The sequence below is a fragment of the Erythrolamprus reginae genome, chromosome 1 (genome assembly GCF_031021105.1).
Source record: "Erythrolamprus reginae isolate rEryReg1 chromosome 1, rEryReg1.hap1, whole genome shotgun sequence".
Classification (NCBI taxonomy): domain Eukaryota; kingdom Metazoa; phylum Chordata; class Lepidosauria; order Squamata; family Dipsadidae; genus Erythrolamprus; species Erythrolamprus reginae.
This window is the reverse complement of record NC_091950.1, coordinates 278,717,658-278,735,829: the sequence shown is the minus strand read 5'-3', so window position 1 is coordinate 278,735,829 and position 18,172 is coordinate 278,717,658. Positions and strand designations below refer to the sequence as shown.

The 18,172-nt window shown below is 38.9% G+C and overlaps 1 protein-coding gene across 3 annotated transcripts in view; it reads right to left on the bottom strand.

The window, feature by feature from the left end:
- Window positions 1-18,172, bottom strand: part of RIMS1 (regulating synaptic membrane exocytosis 1) — a 342,317-nt gene that overhangs the window by 59,103 nt on the left and 265,042 nt on the right. For all 3 annotated transcript variants that reach the window (XM_070733057.1, XM_070733055.1, XM_070733056.1), the window contains one exon: window positions 12,470-12,579. In XM_070733057.1, the coding sequence (XP_070589158.1) occupies window positions 12,470-12,579 (110 nt within the window). The remainder of the gene's footprint in view (window positions 1-12,469; window positions 12,580-18,172) is intronic.

Below are 18,172 nucleotides of genomic sequence, written 5' to 3'. Positions count from 1 at the left end.
ACAAGAAAAACAAATAATTCAATAGTAGACTAAACAAACTAGACCTTTTTATTGGAAACACTAATAATGAAGCTAAAGTTAATTTTGGCCAACTGGTTCAAAAGCAAAAGTTACAGTAGTAGATCCTGATGGTTGAAAAAGCCAAAGGCAATTGAAAAAGAGATGGACACAAAACATAGCAGCTAGATGCTTTCAGGGATGACACAAGCACAAGCTCTTCAAGACTCAAAAAAGCGATTCCAATGAAAATATGATCATTTGGTCATAATTATAAGTCACTTAAGTACAGTGGAGGGGGGGAAGTATTTAGTCAGTCACCAATTGTGCAAGTTCTCCCACTTAAAAAGATGAGAGAGGCCTGTAATTGACATCATAGGTAGACCTCAACCATGAGAGACAACATGAGAAAACACATCCAGAAAATCACATTGTCTGATGTTTAACGGATTTATTTCCAAATTATGGTGGAAAATAAGTATTTGGTCAATAACAAAAGTTCATCTCAATACTTTGTTATATATCCTTTGTTGGCAATGACAGGTCAAACATTTTCTGTAAGGCCTCACAAGGTTGGCACACACTGTTGCTGGTATGTTGGATCCATGCAGCTCTCCTCAAGAGCAGTGATGTTTTCGGGCTGTCGATGGGCAACACGGACTTTCAACTCCCTCCAAAAGTTTTTTATAAGGTTGAGATCTGGAGACTGGCTAGGCCACTCCAGGACCTTAAAATGCTTCTTACGAAGCCACTCCTTCGTTGCCCTGGCTGTGATATTTGGGATCATTGTCATGCTGAAAGATCCAGCCACGCTTCATCTTCAGTGCCTTCCGTCCTGATGTTGCCACCCCCATGCTTCACAGTAGGTATGGTGTTCTTTGGATGCAACTCAGCATTCTTCTTCCTCCAAACACGACGAGTTGTGTTTCTACCAAACAGTTCTACTTTGGTTTCATCTGACCATATGACATTCTCCCAATACTCTTCTGGATCATCCAAACTGTTGTGTCTGTCTGTTTAGTAACAGCCGGCCACTAGGAGTCTTGCGAGCCGGGGCTATCCAGGGTGCTGATTGGCGCGCGTCCCCTGGATACAAAGTAAGCGGGAAGTTTCTCTAAGGTTAATTGGTTGCTGCCTCAGGCAGCTTGGTGTATAAAAGCCTCTGTAATGTTTTTGTCCTCAAGCCTGTACCTGCCAGCCTGGCATGAGTTCTGATTAAAGCATTCTGACTTACCCGAGGCCTCACTTATTACAACTTAGTTTTCATCTATTAAAATGCTGCACGTTATGAAAACATAGTTGTAATAAGTGAGGCGTTTGGGGCGGTCAAGAGAATTCTTTTGTCCAATGATGTTCTGGCTCAGTACTCCCCTGGGTTACCTTTGGTTCTGACTTGCGACGCATCACAGTATGGCGTTGGGGCTGTCCTGAGTCACCGGCTGCCAAATGGCTCGGAAGCGCCCATAGCATTCTTTTCTCGGACCCTTGCCCAGGCGGAGAGGAACTACGGGCACATTGACAAGGAGGCGTTGGCGCTCATCGCGGGAGTCCGTCGATTCCATGAATACTTATATGGCCGGAGTTTCGAGTTGGTCACAGACCATCAGCCACTCTTAGGTTTATTAGCGGGTAACCGTCCGAGTCCCATCGTTTTATCGCCACGCATGTCTCGATGGATCATTTTCCTGGCCAATTACAATTATACTTTAGTTTATAAACCGGGTCGCCACATAGCCCATGCTGATGCCCTCAGCCGATGCCCCCTGGCCGAATTATTGTCCGATCCCGCCCCGTCCTGCTCAGTATTAGCCTTATCTGAAGGATCTTTAATATTGTCTGCTAGGGATGTGGCCAGGGAGACGGGAAGGGACCGTATTTTATCCCAGGTTAGGCAGTGGGTGCTGCGGGGATGGCCAAATTCGACCCCCGCCGAGCATCTCGTTCCCTTTTGGCGCTGCAGATCGGAGTTCTCTGTTGAGAAGGCCACAACACAAATGCTCTCTAGCAAACTTCAGACATGCCCGGACATGTACTGGCTTAAGCAGGGGGACACGTCTGGCACTGCAGAATCTTGAGTCCCTGGTGGGTAGTGTGCTACTGATGGTAGCATTTGTTTATTTATTTATTTATTAGATTTGTATGCCACCCCTCTCCATAGACTTGGGGCGGCTAACAACAATAATAAAACTGCATATGACAAAACTAATATTTAAAATAGCTAAAAACCTTTATTAAAAACCAAACATACACACAAACAAACACACCATGCATAAATTGTATAGGCCTGGGGGGAAGGAATATCTCAATTCCCCCATGCCTGACGACAGAGGTGGGTTTTAAGGAGTTTATGAAAGGCGAGGAGGGTGGGGGCAATTCTGATCTCTGGGGGAAGTTGGCCCCAGCTCTCTGCAGGTCATTCACTAGTCTGTGATTTTTGCTCATTGTTCTTGTGATCATTTTGACCTCACAGGATGAGATCTTGCATGTAATCCTAGATCAAGGGAAATTATCAGTGGTCTTGTATGTCTTCTATTTTCTAATTATTGCTCCCAGAGTTGATTTCTTCACACCAAGCTGCTTGCCTATTGCAGATTCAGTCTTCCCAGCCTAGTGCAGGGCTACAATTTTGTTTCTGGGGTCCTTCCACAGCTCTTTGGTCTTCACCATAGTGGAGTTTGGAGTGTGACAGTTTGAGGTTCTGGACAGGTGTCTTTTATACTGATAACAAATTCAAACAGGCGCCATTACTACAGGTAATGAGTGGAGGACAGAAGAACCTCTTAAAGAAGAAGTTACAGGTCTGTGAGAGCCAGAAATCTGACCAAATATTTATTTTCCACCATAATTTGGAAATAAATTCGTTAAAAATCAGACAATGTGATTTTCTGGATGTGTTTTCCCATGTTGTCTCTCATGGTTGATGTCTACCTATGATGTCAATTACAGGCCTCTCTCATCTTTTTAAGTGGGAGAACATGCACAATTGGTGTCTGACTAAATACCTTTCCCTCCCACTGTATTTGGGAAGACAGAGAAGATGTTTGTGTTTAATATTTCCTATGCAATTAAATTGGTCTGTAAATTTTGACTGGGGTGGGGGCTTGAGCACACAAAATGAATTAGTTGTGTTGCCAAACATTCTCTTCCACTATATTGCTGCTGCAAATTTTTAGTTGTTTAAAAACCCAGGATTTCATCATACTATATTCTAGAACAGTGATGGCAAACCTCTGACATGGGTACCACAGGTGACACGTGGAGCCATATCTGCTGGCACACAAGCCGTTGCCTTAGCTCAGCTCCAATGTGCATGTGTGTGCTGGCCAGCTGATTTTTGGCTTGCACAGAGTCTCTGGGAAGGCATTTTGGCTTTTAGAGAGCCTCCAGGAAGATGGAGGAGGTCATTTTTACCCTTCCCGGATCCAGGGGAGCCTTTGAAGCCTGGGGAGGGCGAAACACAAGCCTAGTGGGCCAACCAGAAGTTGGGAAACATGCAATTTCTGGCCTCCAGAGGGCAGGGGAAGCTGTTTTCACCCTCCCCAAGCATTGAATTATGGGTGTGGGCTCTCACACATGCGCAATAGTGCATGCCCACACTCTTTTGGCATCCGAGGAAAAAAAGGTTCGCCATCACTGTTCTAGAAGAAACAGCAAGAAAGTGGCAAAAATGTACTCTTCTACTAATATCTGTGGGAAAGCCATTCAAATTGCATGAATCTAGTGCTTGAAGGTGCTAAACGAGGCTTACCTAGAGAAGTAGATGCATGTCTTTTGGTTTCGTCTGGCAATTGTGGGCTAGCGGCCTACATGAGGTCCCAGTCAATAGTCCTCAAAGAATGGTCTAGAAAGCGAAAAGAAGGTCTTGCTCTATATAAAGTCAGCCACCTTCTGTTGAAGCAGAAGATGAATATGAAATTGCAGGAAAGAACGCTTTGTATTAATTATTCTTTTTTCCTGAATAGGGAATACATCTATGTATACTGGAGCAGTAATTTTGCAAAATCAAGTTTCACAGGCAATAATGGAGCTGTAATATTGGTAACTAAAATTTAAGCTACTAGATAACAGTATTAGGTGTGGGAGAATTTTCATCAGGATTATAACACAAAAGAGACAACTTGCAAATTTTATAAAAATGGTCATTGATATCAAATAATGGTAGTTTGATGGGGATGGATGGGTGGAGGCTCCCACTGGAACCAGAAAAAAGAATCCATTTTTTGTACATAATGTTAGGAATCTGGTTCATAAAGTTTCAAACTGTTTTCCTTTCTTTCCTTCTTTCCTTTCCTCTTTCCTTTTCTTTCCAAATCTTTATTTTAATAAACTTTACAGAAACTTAAAGAATAGAAAAAGTATACAATTTTTAAAAATTGAAAATATATGAAAAACTACTGTACAGTAGTACCTCTAGATACGAGCTGCTCTACATGCGAGTATTTCAAGATACGAGCCACGAGGGGAGAGACATTTCTGTTCTAGTCCCGAGCTCAAATTCGGGATACGAGCCGAGCGTCCACTAGGTGGCACAAGAATCCTTGCTTTTGGTTATCTCGAAGGGAAAAAACAATGTCTAAAGTTATTTGTTCCAGATACGAGTTGCCTCGACATACAAGCTCCCTTCTGGAACGAATTATGCTTGTATCTAGGGGTACTACTGTATATGTGCATGTATAACAGTACTGGGTCCCTACCTGTGCACGCTTGATGCCATTGCACTGAAAGTGAAAATGGAGTTGCGTGCACAGTTCTGGGTGACCAGCAAGCAGGCACATTTGCCTGCGCAAGATTTGGCTTCTGCTCATGCGCAGGAGGCCTAATCTTGCATGAAGACGTTCATGCGCAATTTTATCGATCGTTGGCATTCTTTTGCTTCCCCACGTGTCCTCGCACAAGATTTGGTGTCCAGAAGCCAAATCTTCTGTGGGCGTGTGCGACCGCCCGACTGCCCGAGTTGCACACGCAACCTCACCGGTAGTGGAAGCAATGAGGAACCCTTGCATATACTGTATATATTCAGATGTGTAAATAACAGATAAAAAAATAGAGAGAGACTAGGATAGATTTATTTTGAGCTTTTTAGCTCTCGTCAGCTAGTTATACCCTTATAGGATTCAAACCTGGGCTGGAGATTTTAACTTCTAGGCCACAGGCTCTACTCCCTTTTATCAGTTGAGCCAGGGGAAATTTAAATGTTTTTCTGTCAAGTCACCCAGCAGATCCAAATATGGGAGAGAACTCACTGCTCCCTTTTGCCTCTCAGCTATGTTTTTGTAGATTTTCACGGCTATAGGTATGTAGATCTTGGCATGGGACTCGTCGAAACGTCGCCAGGATTCTATCAACCTTACACGGGAAAAGACGAGAATATGCCAACACCTAGATATCTATATCTATATATCTGTGAAATCACCCTGGTATACCCAATATGGGAGGAACTTAATGTTCCTTTTGCCTCTCAGCCCAACCCAGGGCCATATCCAAGGCAATTAATTAATTTTTTTTATAGCTGACAACTATATTCTGTATGTGTAACATATTTTTTTTGCTGAATTTAAAAATGAAGGGAGACTAATATAGATCTATTTTGGCCTTGTTGTGTTCTCATCAGGGAAATGTTATATGCTTTTTGTGTTAAATCACCCTTGTACACCCGAATATGCGTTGGGCCGAGAAGCAAAAGGAAGCATTAAGCTCCTCCCATATTTGGGTACACCAGGGTTAATTGACAGAAAAAAACATATAACACTTCCCTGGTACAAAGCTGAAAGGACGGGATCCTGTGGCATAGGGGTTAATTCTCTGCCTTACAAAGCAGAGGTTGCGGGATCAAATCCCAGTGAGGGTACTGATAATGAAATCGTTTTGTGTCTGGATGGCCCCTGGAATGGGGCTGAAAAGGCAAAAGGGAGCAGTGAATTCCCTCCCATATTTGGGTATACCAGGTGACTTAACAGAAAAACATTATCCAAGTTAACAAAAAACAAAATCCTACTGCATATCCGTGGTGTTTCACTGAACTCTTGGATATTATCCTTCTTTGTCAACAAATACATTCCTTGCTGACATTTCTAATAACTCACAGTATAATCTTTATGCTTTATTCTTCATAATTATGAAATCTGTTTATCCAAATTATAATTTATACTGCTTACAAATTGTTTGCAATAGCTTGGGAGCTTTCAATTATCTTTTTTGAGTGATCCTATTACAGAAGACAGTGTTGAAATCATCTGGGACATGATAGGCTAAGCTTGAGGTATTTTATAATAAACCCAGAATAGCATCCTTTATGGCATCCCAAGTGACACAAGGCATTAAACATCGAAATATGTACAGTGGTACCTCTACTTAAGAACTTAATTCATTCTGTGACCAGGTTCTTAAGTAAAAGCAATTTTTCCCATAGGAATCAATATAAAAGTAAATCATGCATGCAAACCCATTAGGAAAGAAATAAAAGCTCGGAATTTGGGGGGGAGGAGGAGGAGGAAGAAAAGGAGGAGAGTCGCTGCCGAAGGAAGAAGGTGAGGTGAATCAAAAAAATCCAAAACTTTAAGGCTTAAAAAAAAGAGAGGACTCTGAGGCGACAAGGAGGAGCACGTGCCTCCAATACACCTGGCACGAGGCTGCCTCCCATATATTGGCTGCTGCTACCTGCTGCCTCTTCTTTCCTATGCTGAAAGGCTCCCCCCTCCTCTCACTCGCTCGCTTTGTAGCTGGTGCCTTTCCTTCGCTGTGGTGACTCCTTGGCTGCCCAGAGCAAAGGGAGCGTTTTTCTCTGGGCAATGGCAGAGGTTTATTCCCTGTCCAAGCGCCCAGAGAAAGGAAAATGCTTCGTTTGCTCTGGACTGCCAAAGCCTCCTTAAACGCCACCAAAAGGCTCCTCTGGCAGCCCAGATGACCGGGATTAAAGGGGGAATGGCAGGAAACTGGTCGTGCCTTCGTGCTGCTCTCAAATTTCCTGAGAAATTTCTCCAGGCTCGGGTTCTTAAGTAGAATTTTTTTTTAAAGTAGAGGCAAAAAAATCTTGGACACCCGTTTCTTATCTAGAAATGTTCTTAAGTAGAGGCGTTCTTAAGTAGAGGTACCACTATATTAGCCTTCCATCACCCAGATTCTTCTAGGTATGATGGGATGACAAGGTTAAAATTCTATAACAGCATGAACTTCAACAAGAATTCTTGGAATTGCAGCCTCATCATAGGTGGAAGCCATTGAGGAGACTGATGCTTCTATATCATCACAATAAATCTAAGTATCTTCCCTTTTTATAAATTGCTAATCACAATTAATCATACTACTTCTGTATATTTGATATTTACAATAAACATATGATAGGCCACATCTAACATATATGTTCTATAAAGAATAATAAAAAGAGCTTTTAGGTTGCATCCAGCTGTATAAAATTTGATAATTCTTTTAAAATATTGTATTTTTCAGAGTATAAGACGCACCCTTTTCCTTCCTAAAAGAGGCTGAAAATTCAGGTGCATTTTATATTCTAAAGGTAGCTTTTTTCGAAGCTCTTTTTCCCCAGCCCTAACTAGGTGCTAACGATCTTCCCAGCTCTTACCTTGCAGGTTCTTTCATTGTTACTCTTTGTGAAGAATGTTTTCCAAGCCCTTGGAATGTTTTCCAAGTCTTTGCAGGGTTTTTTCCATTGCTCTAACTTGCTCCAAATGTTTGTTTCCAGCCCTAATCAGATGCTAACCGCTTTCAAGCTCTTTCATTGTTACTCTCTGTCAAAAATGTTTTCCAAACCCTGTCTTTGTAGTTTTTTTATTGCTCTACTTGCTCCAAAAGTTTCTTTCCAGCCCTAACCAGGTGCTAATGATGTTCCCAGCTCTTACCCGCTTTCAAGCTCTTTCATTTTACTCTCTCTGAATTTCTCTTTTTAAAGCTGTAACCAGGGGTTAAAATAATGTGCTGAAGCTGATCAGACTAAGGATGCTAGCCAGATGAGTATCTGGTAAGCAAATTCTTTTCCTTATTTTCCTCCCCAAAAACTAAGGTGCATCTTATATTCCGGTGCATCTTATACTCCGAAAAATACGGTATCTTTTTTACATATTCTATTCAGTAGGATGGGGATAGAACAAAATTATGGGGCCAGAATAAAACCCTTCATATGTTTTTATTATGTACATCAAACACACACTGAAAATTTACAATGCAGACTTTTAAGCTGAAATAACAATAAAATAAAGTTAATTTTTAAGGAAAAAATGGGGGGGGGAGAGTGCCTAGATTCCTACATTTTGCAGCCTACTGAATTAAGGGCTACAATTTTCCAAAACTGTAGGACTTTGGGTAACAGCATTCTTTGCCCCATAATGAGGAAGGTGCCCTAGTGATGAATCTGTTAAATGCAATGATTTAATTGAATGTAATCTACAGAAATGGATTAATATGAAATTAGTGCAGAATAAAGATAACACAGCTTGAGTAATGTTAGTAAAATTAACATGAATATTTACCTTTGGATGATGAACTATAAGTCTCTTGTTCTTCAATGAATAAAATGCACGAATGATGGGAATAAAAGAAAGAAATCAGCAATTTAAAGTTAGACAAAAATGGTGTTATACATGAGAATGAGAAACACTACAGGCTCTGTTGCAACATGCAGAAAATTAATGTGGGGAAACAGATGAAAATAAGTCATGAAAAGTTATAAATTCTGAGATAAACATGCTCAAGCTCACTGGAATTAATTGTCTTCAGCATTTTTAATACTGTGCTGGATCATGGCCTGGAATATGAATTTTACAAGTTCCAAAGTTTAAACATCATTCAAAAGCTGCATTTGATGTAATAAACCTATAAGAATTGCTGTTTCAAATGTTTATGAATTCACATTCATCTGTCCATTTTTCCACATCATTTATCAATTAAATCTTTCACACATTAAAATAAAGCAAAATGCAGTGTTATCATACAATAACCAAGTATTTAATTTAGTCCATTCAGGTTAAAATGCAACTTATTGTACTTTAATTAGACCTGCCTCGCTTTCAAGTAGTGGTATTAGAAATAACAATCAGACAAACAAAATGGAAAAAATTTCCTTGCAAAAATGGAATAGCAAAATCACACACACAATTAATAATGTGTGTACATTAGCAAATTTAAAGAACAGATAGCTATTAATTTGTGACTTCTCAATGAGCTATTATCACATAATATTTTTCCATCAATTTTTAACATATTTGAATAAGAAACACCCTTTCCCTATGGAGCCACAATTTACTACTTAAAGATATATTGTGTGTCTAAATAAAATTAAGTATGCTTTCTATTATACAATACTCCAACGGAATTTTAATACAAGATTTTAGAGGCATTTTAAACAAAGTGTAATAATCTAATCTAATATATATTGTCAAATACTGATATAGTACTAATGATAACACAATGTCAAATTCTGCAGAATTAAACATTGTTAAGCTCCTAGGCACTGATGATTACCTAGGTAGTTAATGAAAGATATTCAAGCAAACAACCAAGCTCAGAGAGCACTAAGGACTCCACATATATAACAATTCTAGGTTTTGTCTTTTGAAGCTGAATAAACTATTCTTAAGATATAAATGAGCAGAATACCACAAAAATGTACATACAAATGAAAGTTTTAGCATAAAATGTACACAGTTAGAATGCACATGTTCGCACATGTTCACACTTGATATACCGTATGTCTTTTTGGTAATTGGTTGTCTTAATAATAGATGGATATTCTTTATTAAATGAAACAACAACATTCAATTCTGAAAAAAATGAAACAAATATGATACTATTTTCAGACATAAGAAACAATACAATTCCCTCAATGGCACATTTTCACTTGGAAACTCAGAAATAAAGATGAGACCCAGTCTGCAACATTTCTTATGAAAAAAACAAACAACCCTGCATTTTCAGAAATATACATATTCTAAATCCTGCAAACACCAGATGTTTGCAGATCTGAAATGATATAGTATACAACAGTCCTAATTCTTCCCTTGCTGGCATATGATTTCCTGCAACAAAACATTTTTCTTCTTTTTGAAGAACAAAACTATCTGCTCTAATGAAAAGTGTCAATTCATGCATGGTGAACATGTTTTAAAATTTTAATAGATAAGATGCATTACATCAAATGTTATGATAATGTATTATCCACATAGAGAACTGAAAATTCAGTCGATATATAAATTTTAATTAGATTCAGTCATTTTAGAGAAAAGTGGTATACAGTATTTGAAATGCCATGATAAGACATTGGCTGTCATCCAAACATGATACTGACAACCCCATTCCACTAAAATTAATGAAATTTATAAACTGGTATATATATCACAATTATAACCATCATTAATCAATAGATTCACAATAATCAGGAAATCAACAAAAGCAAATCACATAATTGTAATTGCATATTTTCATTGGACCTGTTTCTCTGTAATCGGTTATATTTTGTAATGCTCTGTAATTTTTCTGATTTCTCATTATTTTTCTAAGCATTAAAAAATCCTTGATATTGGTTCCAAGAATACAGAAATATTTCAATATGCTACAGACAAACAAGACTAGATGCCATACAGAATAATTTGCTAAATTCTGCTACAATTTAGGTGTTTGCAAGAAAAGTATCCATTATCATCTATGAATTATCATACTGTACATTTCTTAGGCTACTATTAAGTTCTCTTCCTTAGTGCAAAAAATACTGATCTATTTTGATCCCATCCCATTTGTAAAAGTAACAGACATTCTAAATGATAGAAATCAATTTCTGTTCATTGTCAAGAGTTAACCAGTTAGAAGTTAGCTTTGTTCCAAGAAACAATCTTTTTTGTAAAATAGCCAAAGCCGTATCATTGTCCATTTTACATTTGCAACTGGACAAAAATAGTACATGACATAATTTGGGCAAAATTCTAAAGTCAAAACATTTTTTCAAGCCATCTAAAAACTGCATTTCTTTATTATATTTAAAGTGACAGCACTGCATAAGGTGCAAAAAAAAAAGGAAAGGAAATGTACTAGGCAGATATAAGGACTCACCCTGAATGTCAGCTATGTAGATATGGCACCTTTTAATATAATAAATTGATTAGTGCTTTCAGAAACTAACCAGGGAAAAAAATCTATTCACATTAAACTTTTAGCAACGTGAAGAAGAACAAGTCAGCTCTGAGAACAAGTGAAATCCAGTGTACTGAAGTATAAGAGCAATCATGTTAGGAAGCCTTTTTTCCTATTTTATTGAAATTGCTCAAATTTTCCATTCTTAATAGTTTGAAATTGATTGATTCCCAACCAACAAAATCCTGTAAGCATAAATTTGATGACACAATGTTTGTAAGGAGAAATTGCATGGACAACTGCTATTTAGGAAATGTTTCTTACAATATGAATTATATAATGCATAGTATATAAGTATGATTTTTCACTAAAAGAAAAATTATATACAAATACCAACAAAAAAGTTACTCTCTCCTCCTAAAAAAATGGGAGCTGGAAATTGGCACAGTTTCACATTTTGATACTCTAAAAAAGCACAAGTGGACGAACAAAGAACTGTATTAATAAAACCATACTGTTTATTTAAAAAGAGAGATATTAAATAATAACAATACAAATTAGGAGGCACATGTATAGTATATACCAAATCCTAAAACAAAATGACAAATTGATAGGAAACCACGTATTGATCTGGTGCATATTGCATTTAACAATTCTTCAATGAGGTCTCCAATTTATTTTTCATTAGGAAATTCAGTTCACATATTATAAATGGCAGCAAAGGATAATATCTAAATATTATTATTTTCTAAAAATATACTAGTATAATATAAAAAAGGAAAAATCTAAAAGCTGGGTTTTTTTCAGTTTTGAAACATAATGCAAAAAAAATAAATTGTATTAATGCTTTGTGTATGATTTCTAATTCAAACCTAACAGCTGTGGATTTTCACAAGAAAGTTGTATAGTTTTGTAATGCAGTAACTATGTTGTTATGGAGTGGACTAGTGGACAACACTCTTTCTTCTAAAGTTCCCAGTAATACATTTTCCCCATATTTTCATTGGATTTTGACATGCTCAGAAAGGGATTTTATTAACCTTGTTCACATTCCTGTCAGCAAATTGCCATTCATTAGCTTCAGCTAACAAAGCAAAACAAAATTCAAGACATGTCAATAAATAGAATGATGATCTCCCAGCATTATTCCCCCCTTAAAGAATAAATAAACACACCAGTAATTGATATGTATCTGCACAAATAAACACGAGCCTTTTTAAAATCATCCATACAATTCACAATACATGTTTTAATATTGTTCTGCTCTAACAGTGGAAAACAATAAAAACCTGAAGAGTTTATTAAGCAAGATCCAAAAGGTTTTTAAAAAACAAGAAGAGAAAGGAAGAGGAAAACAGAGTTAAGACTTCCAAACTGCAAACTAGTTTTTTGATACCTTGCTCTGTACTGCCACTCCTAATGGGAACTTGTGGAAGCTGTCTCCCCTTACGGTTGAAGGATGTATCTGCTGGAGATGACTGCATGGGACTTCCCGGTTGGCGTATTCTGCAGGAGGTGGGGGTGAGAGAAATTAACATTAAATATGATCTCTCTCACACAACCAAATCAATGAGATATTAGAAATACAAAAAAAAAGTTAAAGTATCAAGAAGAAAATAGAGACAAACTATCTTATTATTTATGTTCTTAATATAAGAGGTCTAGTGGTTAAAGTATCAGGCTAGAAAGTGGGACCTTAACTATCTTAACCATGAAAGCCAGCTGGTTGACTTTGGGCCAGTCTCTTTCTCTCTCTCAGCCCAACCCATTTCACAGGATTGTGGTTTTAGGGAAAATAGGAGGAGGAAGGCGTTTTGGATATGTTCGCTGCCTTGAGTTATTTAGAAACATAGAAACATAGAAGTCTGACGGCAGAAAAAGACCTCATGGTCCATCTAGTCTGCCCTTATACTAATTTCTGTATTTTATCTTAGGATGGATATATGTTTATCCCAGGCATGTTTAAATTCAGTTACTGTGGATTTATCTACGTCTGCTGGAACTTTGTTCCAAGGATCTACTACTCTTTCAGTAAAATAATATTTTCTCATGTTGCTTTTGATGTTTCCCCCAACTAACTTCAGATTGTGTCCCCTTGTTCTTGTGTTCATTTTCCTATTAAAAACACTTCCCTCCTGGACCTTATTTAACCCTTTAACATATTTAAATGTTTCGATCATGTCCCCCCTTTTCCTTCTGTCCTCCAGACTATACAGATTGAGTTCATTAAGTCTTTCCTGATAAGTTTTATGCTTAAGACCTTCCACCATTCTTGTAGCCCGTCTTTGGACCCGTTCAATTTTGTCAATATCTTTTTGTAGGTGAGGTCTCCAGAACTGAACACAGTATTCCAAATGTGGTCTCACCAGCATTCTATATAGCGGGATCATAATCTCCCTCTTCCTGCTTGTTATACCTCTAGCTATGCAGCCAAGCATCCTACTTGCTTTTCCTACCGCCTGACTGCACTGTTCACCCATTTTGAGACTGTCAGAAATCACTACCCCTAAATCCTTTTCTTCTGAAGTATTTGCTAACACATAAAATCTATAAAATCTCTATTATAAAATCTGTGAATCAGTAAAACTATCAATAAAATGGTAAGCATTTGACAATTTTGTGGAATTAGTAGTATTATTATATACATAGGTCAACCCTTTTATAAACAGAATGACAGATCGTGTTCACACATCACCATTGTGAGGAATCTTTCAGAATAGGATTCCAGGATATTCTTTCAACTGCTTTTATCGTTTCTACATTTCCTGTTTTGAAATCATTGACATGATTATCTTAATATTGCAATTCACAGTGTGGCGTTATTAGGAAACTGCATAAAAATAACCCAGATCATTTTAAACAATAATAGAAAATACTACAGAGAAATTACCAAAAAAATATGACTCTTTAAATGGAGCTGAAAGTATAATCAAAAACTACCATTTGCTTCTTCTGATATATGAATAAAAAAAACTACTTCTCCAATCATTCCTGACAGACCATGTATTCTTCCCTCTCAGTGTGCCAACCTTAGTTATAAGAAAAATAGAATTTTCTCTGCATCTGGAATGAGGGGAATTCATAATTTATTTATTTATTATTTTATTTTATTTATTTATTTTGTCCAATACACAATGAGGGTTTTAGTGGGTATATATCTATATTCACATAGTAAAATACATGATGAAGGTTATAGAGGAGATAGTCATAGTAAAATATATCTAAGAAATAATAGAAAAGAGGATATAGTAATAGAACATATCAATGAAAGAATAGAAGAAGAGATATAGAAATAGAAGAAAGGTATAGGAGATATAGGAGAGCAATAGGACAGGGGACGGAAGGCACTAGAGTGCACTTGTACTCGCCGCTTACTGACCTCTTAGGAATCTGGATAGGTCAACCGTAGATAATCTAAGGGTAAAGTGTTGGGGGTTTGGGGATGACACTACGGAGTCCGGTAATGAGTTCAACGCTTTGACAACTCGGTTACTGAAGTCATATTTTTTACAGTCAAGTTTGGAGCGGTTAATATTGAGTTTAAATCTGTTGTGTGCTCTTGTGTTGTTGTGGTTGAAGCTGATGTATAATGTAAGGACATGTCCTTTATTGAATCAGGGTTTTGCACTGAGGTATTGCAACATTCCAAAAAATTTCATTAAGAATCCACTGTGCCTCAGAATAATGGGAAGATAAAACAGAAGCAGATTTTAATTACTAATTCCTTTGTACGATATAAATAATTAAGTGAATGAAGATAGACTGAGCAAAGGATGTAATAAGACATTAGGTATCGTGGTTCACATCTGTGAGGCAGAAACAAATCTTGTGTAGTATATTTAACAGCAACCTAATAAAAAATAGAGAAGCTGGAGGCAATTCCAATAAGCACTGTGTCTGGTTGGTACTGCATTTATGAGGAAAATATATGAAAGGAGAGATCTTTGAGATAATACACAATTCCAGACTGTTAATCCTTGTGAGTAGACTGCAAGTAAATTGCAATTGAGTTATGAGTTGAGTGGCTGGGAGTTGAGGGCTACCATAAAGCTCATAGCTATAATGCAGACTTTCAAGGGATAAAAAGCATGGCCCAATCTAATTTCTTCAATGCTTTCTAATGTTTTTTAAAATTATATTGTAAATATCAATACTCTTGAAACCAGCAAGGTTTTACTGTTTACGTCAGGTGAATTGCTTTTTCCTTGGAAAAAATGTTTCAAATATGCTGTTTAAAGTTCTAGGAGATATTATTGTGTTGGATTAAACAATAAAAGGATGCTTAGAATGTGGATTGCAGAAAGTTAACAATAGATTAAGTATTCAGATGGAATTGGAATTATAGTTTTGAATTAATTTAAAGAATTCTTCTCACACAAACAGGTGATTGTTTGGGTGACATTAAAGGGAGTTTGAGGACAATAAATTCATGTCATTAAGAAACAATGAAATTCAATCTCTGATGAATGTTTTTTGCATTTTGATCTTCAAAATTACTTGGTATGTTAGATAGACCCTGCATCAATAAAGTTGCAAAAGAAGAACAAGCAACAATGGATAACTTTGAAATTAAGTTGAATATACATTTAAATGTGTCAAATAAAGACACAAATATGGAGATGTTTTGGATATACAGTGAACCCTCGATCATCGCGAGGGTTCCGTTCCAGGACCCCACGTGATGATCGATTTTTAGCGAAATAGCGGTGCGGAAGTAAAAACACCATCTGCGCGTGCGCAGATGGTGTTTTTGCTTCCACTGCCGCCCGCCCTTTGCCCGCCCACCCCGTTGCTCGCGCCTGGGGTGCGCGCGCGCTTGGGGACTCCCTAGCTCCGCTTCCCAGCTGGGGAGCGGAGCTGGGATGTCCCCAAGCGCGCGCGCTTTCCCCAGCAACGCGCGCGCGGTGGGGACTCCCTAGATCCGCTTCCCAGCTGGGGAGCGGAGCTGGGATGTCCCCAAGCGCGCGCGCTTTCCCCAGCAACGCGCGCGCGGTGGGGACTCCCTAGCTCCGCTTCCCAGCTGGGGAGCGGAGCTGGGATGTCCCCAAGCGCGCGCGCTTTCCCCAGCAACCCGCGTGCGGTGGGGACTCCCTAGATCCGCTTCCCAGCTGGGGAGCGGAGCTGGGATGTCCCCAAGCGCGCGCGCTTTCCCCAGCAACGCGCGCGCGGTGGGGACTCCCTAGATCCGCTTCCCAGCTGGGGAGCGGAGCTGGGATGTCCCAAATGCGCGCGCTTTCCCCAGCAACGCGCGCGCGGTGGGGACTCCCTAGCTCCGCTTCCCAGCTGGGGAGCGGAGCTGGGATGTCCCCAAGCGCGCGGGCACCGCCCGCCCGCCCACGCTGTTGCTGGGGCCGCTTCCCAGCTGGGGAGCGGAGCTGGGGTGTCCCAGGGAAGCCTCTGGGGGAAGGGGGAAGACCCAGGGAAGCCTCTGCCCGGCGGGGAAACTCCACCATCTACGCATGCGTGGAAGGGCACGCATGCGCAGATGGTGGAGTTTACTTCCGGGTTGAAAACTCGCGAAATAGCCCTTTCGCGATACTTGAGGACGCGAAACTCGAGGGTTCACTGTATACACAAAACTGATGAATCACCTTCTACCTCATGCCTCCCAGTGGCCAATAAGGGCCCACAGAGTTGGACTTCTCCAGGTCCCACCCGCCAAATAGTGCTGGTGGTGGCTCCAATGCTTTGGAACCAACTGCCTCTGGAGATCCGCATTACCCCTTCCCTACCTGTCTTCTGGAAATCCATCAAGACCTGGCTTTTCCAGCGGGCCTGGGACCATGAATGATTGAGAGTATGTATGGTTTTTAAGGGTTATTAATGCATTTTTATATTGTTTTTACTGTTGTTGTTATTGTAACCCATATTTTTAGACTATATTTTAATTATTGTTATTATTGTGAGCTGCCAATTGGAGTTGGGCAGCATATAAATTTCATAAATAAATAAATAAAATGGTTCACTGGTTAAAAGTGATATACAATTATTAAACCATGATTTGGATAAAGAGTTTATGAAAAGTAATCATAAAAGGACAATTTTTACTTACTGGATGTATAATGAATAGGAAACAGGTTCTTATATTCGAGGGGGTTAAAAATTAACATTGTTAAAAGTTTAGGGAAGGAATACAGGATTGGCTTAGAAAATTAGTTATACCTGGTTTCCCTTACTTGGCTTTTGCTGATAAAGAACAAATGATGAGTCTTTGCTACACTTTTGTTCCTTTTTAAAATATATTTTTCTTTTTATATTCCTATATTTGTATAGTTTTGTATTAGGTTTTATGCTTTCTATTTGTAATTCTTAATTAAAATATTTAAAAAACAAATAGAGAAGTTGGCACTGAACCTCCAGGAACTAGGTATTGAATCTGATATTAGAATATAGTGGTACCTCTACTTACGAACGCCTCTACTGACAAACTTTTTGAGATACGAACTGGGTGTATAAGATTTTTTTACCTCACAAACTATTTTCCACTTACGAACCTGAGCTGGCGCCGTTGGGATGCTCCGCCTTCGGACTTCTGTTGCTGGCTGAAGCACCTGTCATTCTGCTACAGAGATTCCCCTTTGCTTTCCCCCACTGGGAATCCCAGCATTTCGTGCTTGCCACCCGTCCAAAGCACCTGTCATTCAGCGGGGGGAAGCAAAGAGGAAAGCAACGGAAGTCTGGAGGCAGAGCATCCCTGCGGTGCCGGCAAGCGGGGGGAAGAAAACAGTGAGTTTTGGGATGGGTCTGCACACATTATTTCCTTTTACACTGATTCCTATGGGAAAAATTGCAACAGTAACACCCTTGAAATAACACAATGGTCAATACAAGTCTTCATGATTTTTTTAAAAGATTAATCTTATCAGACTAAGTGTGTTACATTCTCAGACTAAAGCACATAGGCTTCAGTCAGGTCTTCCATTCTGGAGGGAAAATACTGACTGCTGATTGGCTAGATTGTCTGGCAGCTCCCTTTAAAAGAGCTGGCAGTCAAACAGAACCTTTGCTGGATTGTAAATAGATGCCAAATAAAGAGCTGTTGGTTTGAAGCCACTACTATCTGCCTCTTCCATTCACCCTATTTAACACTGGCGACAAA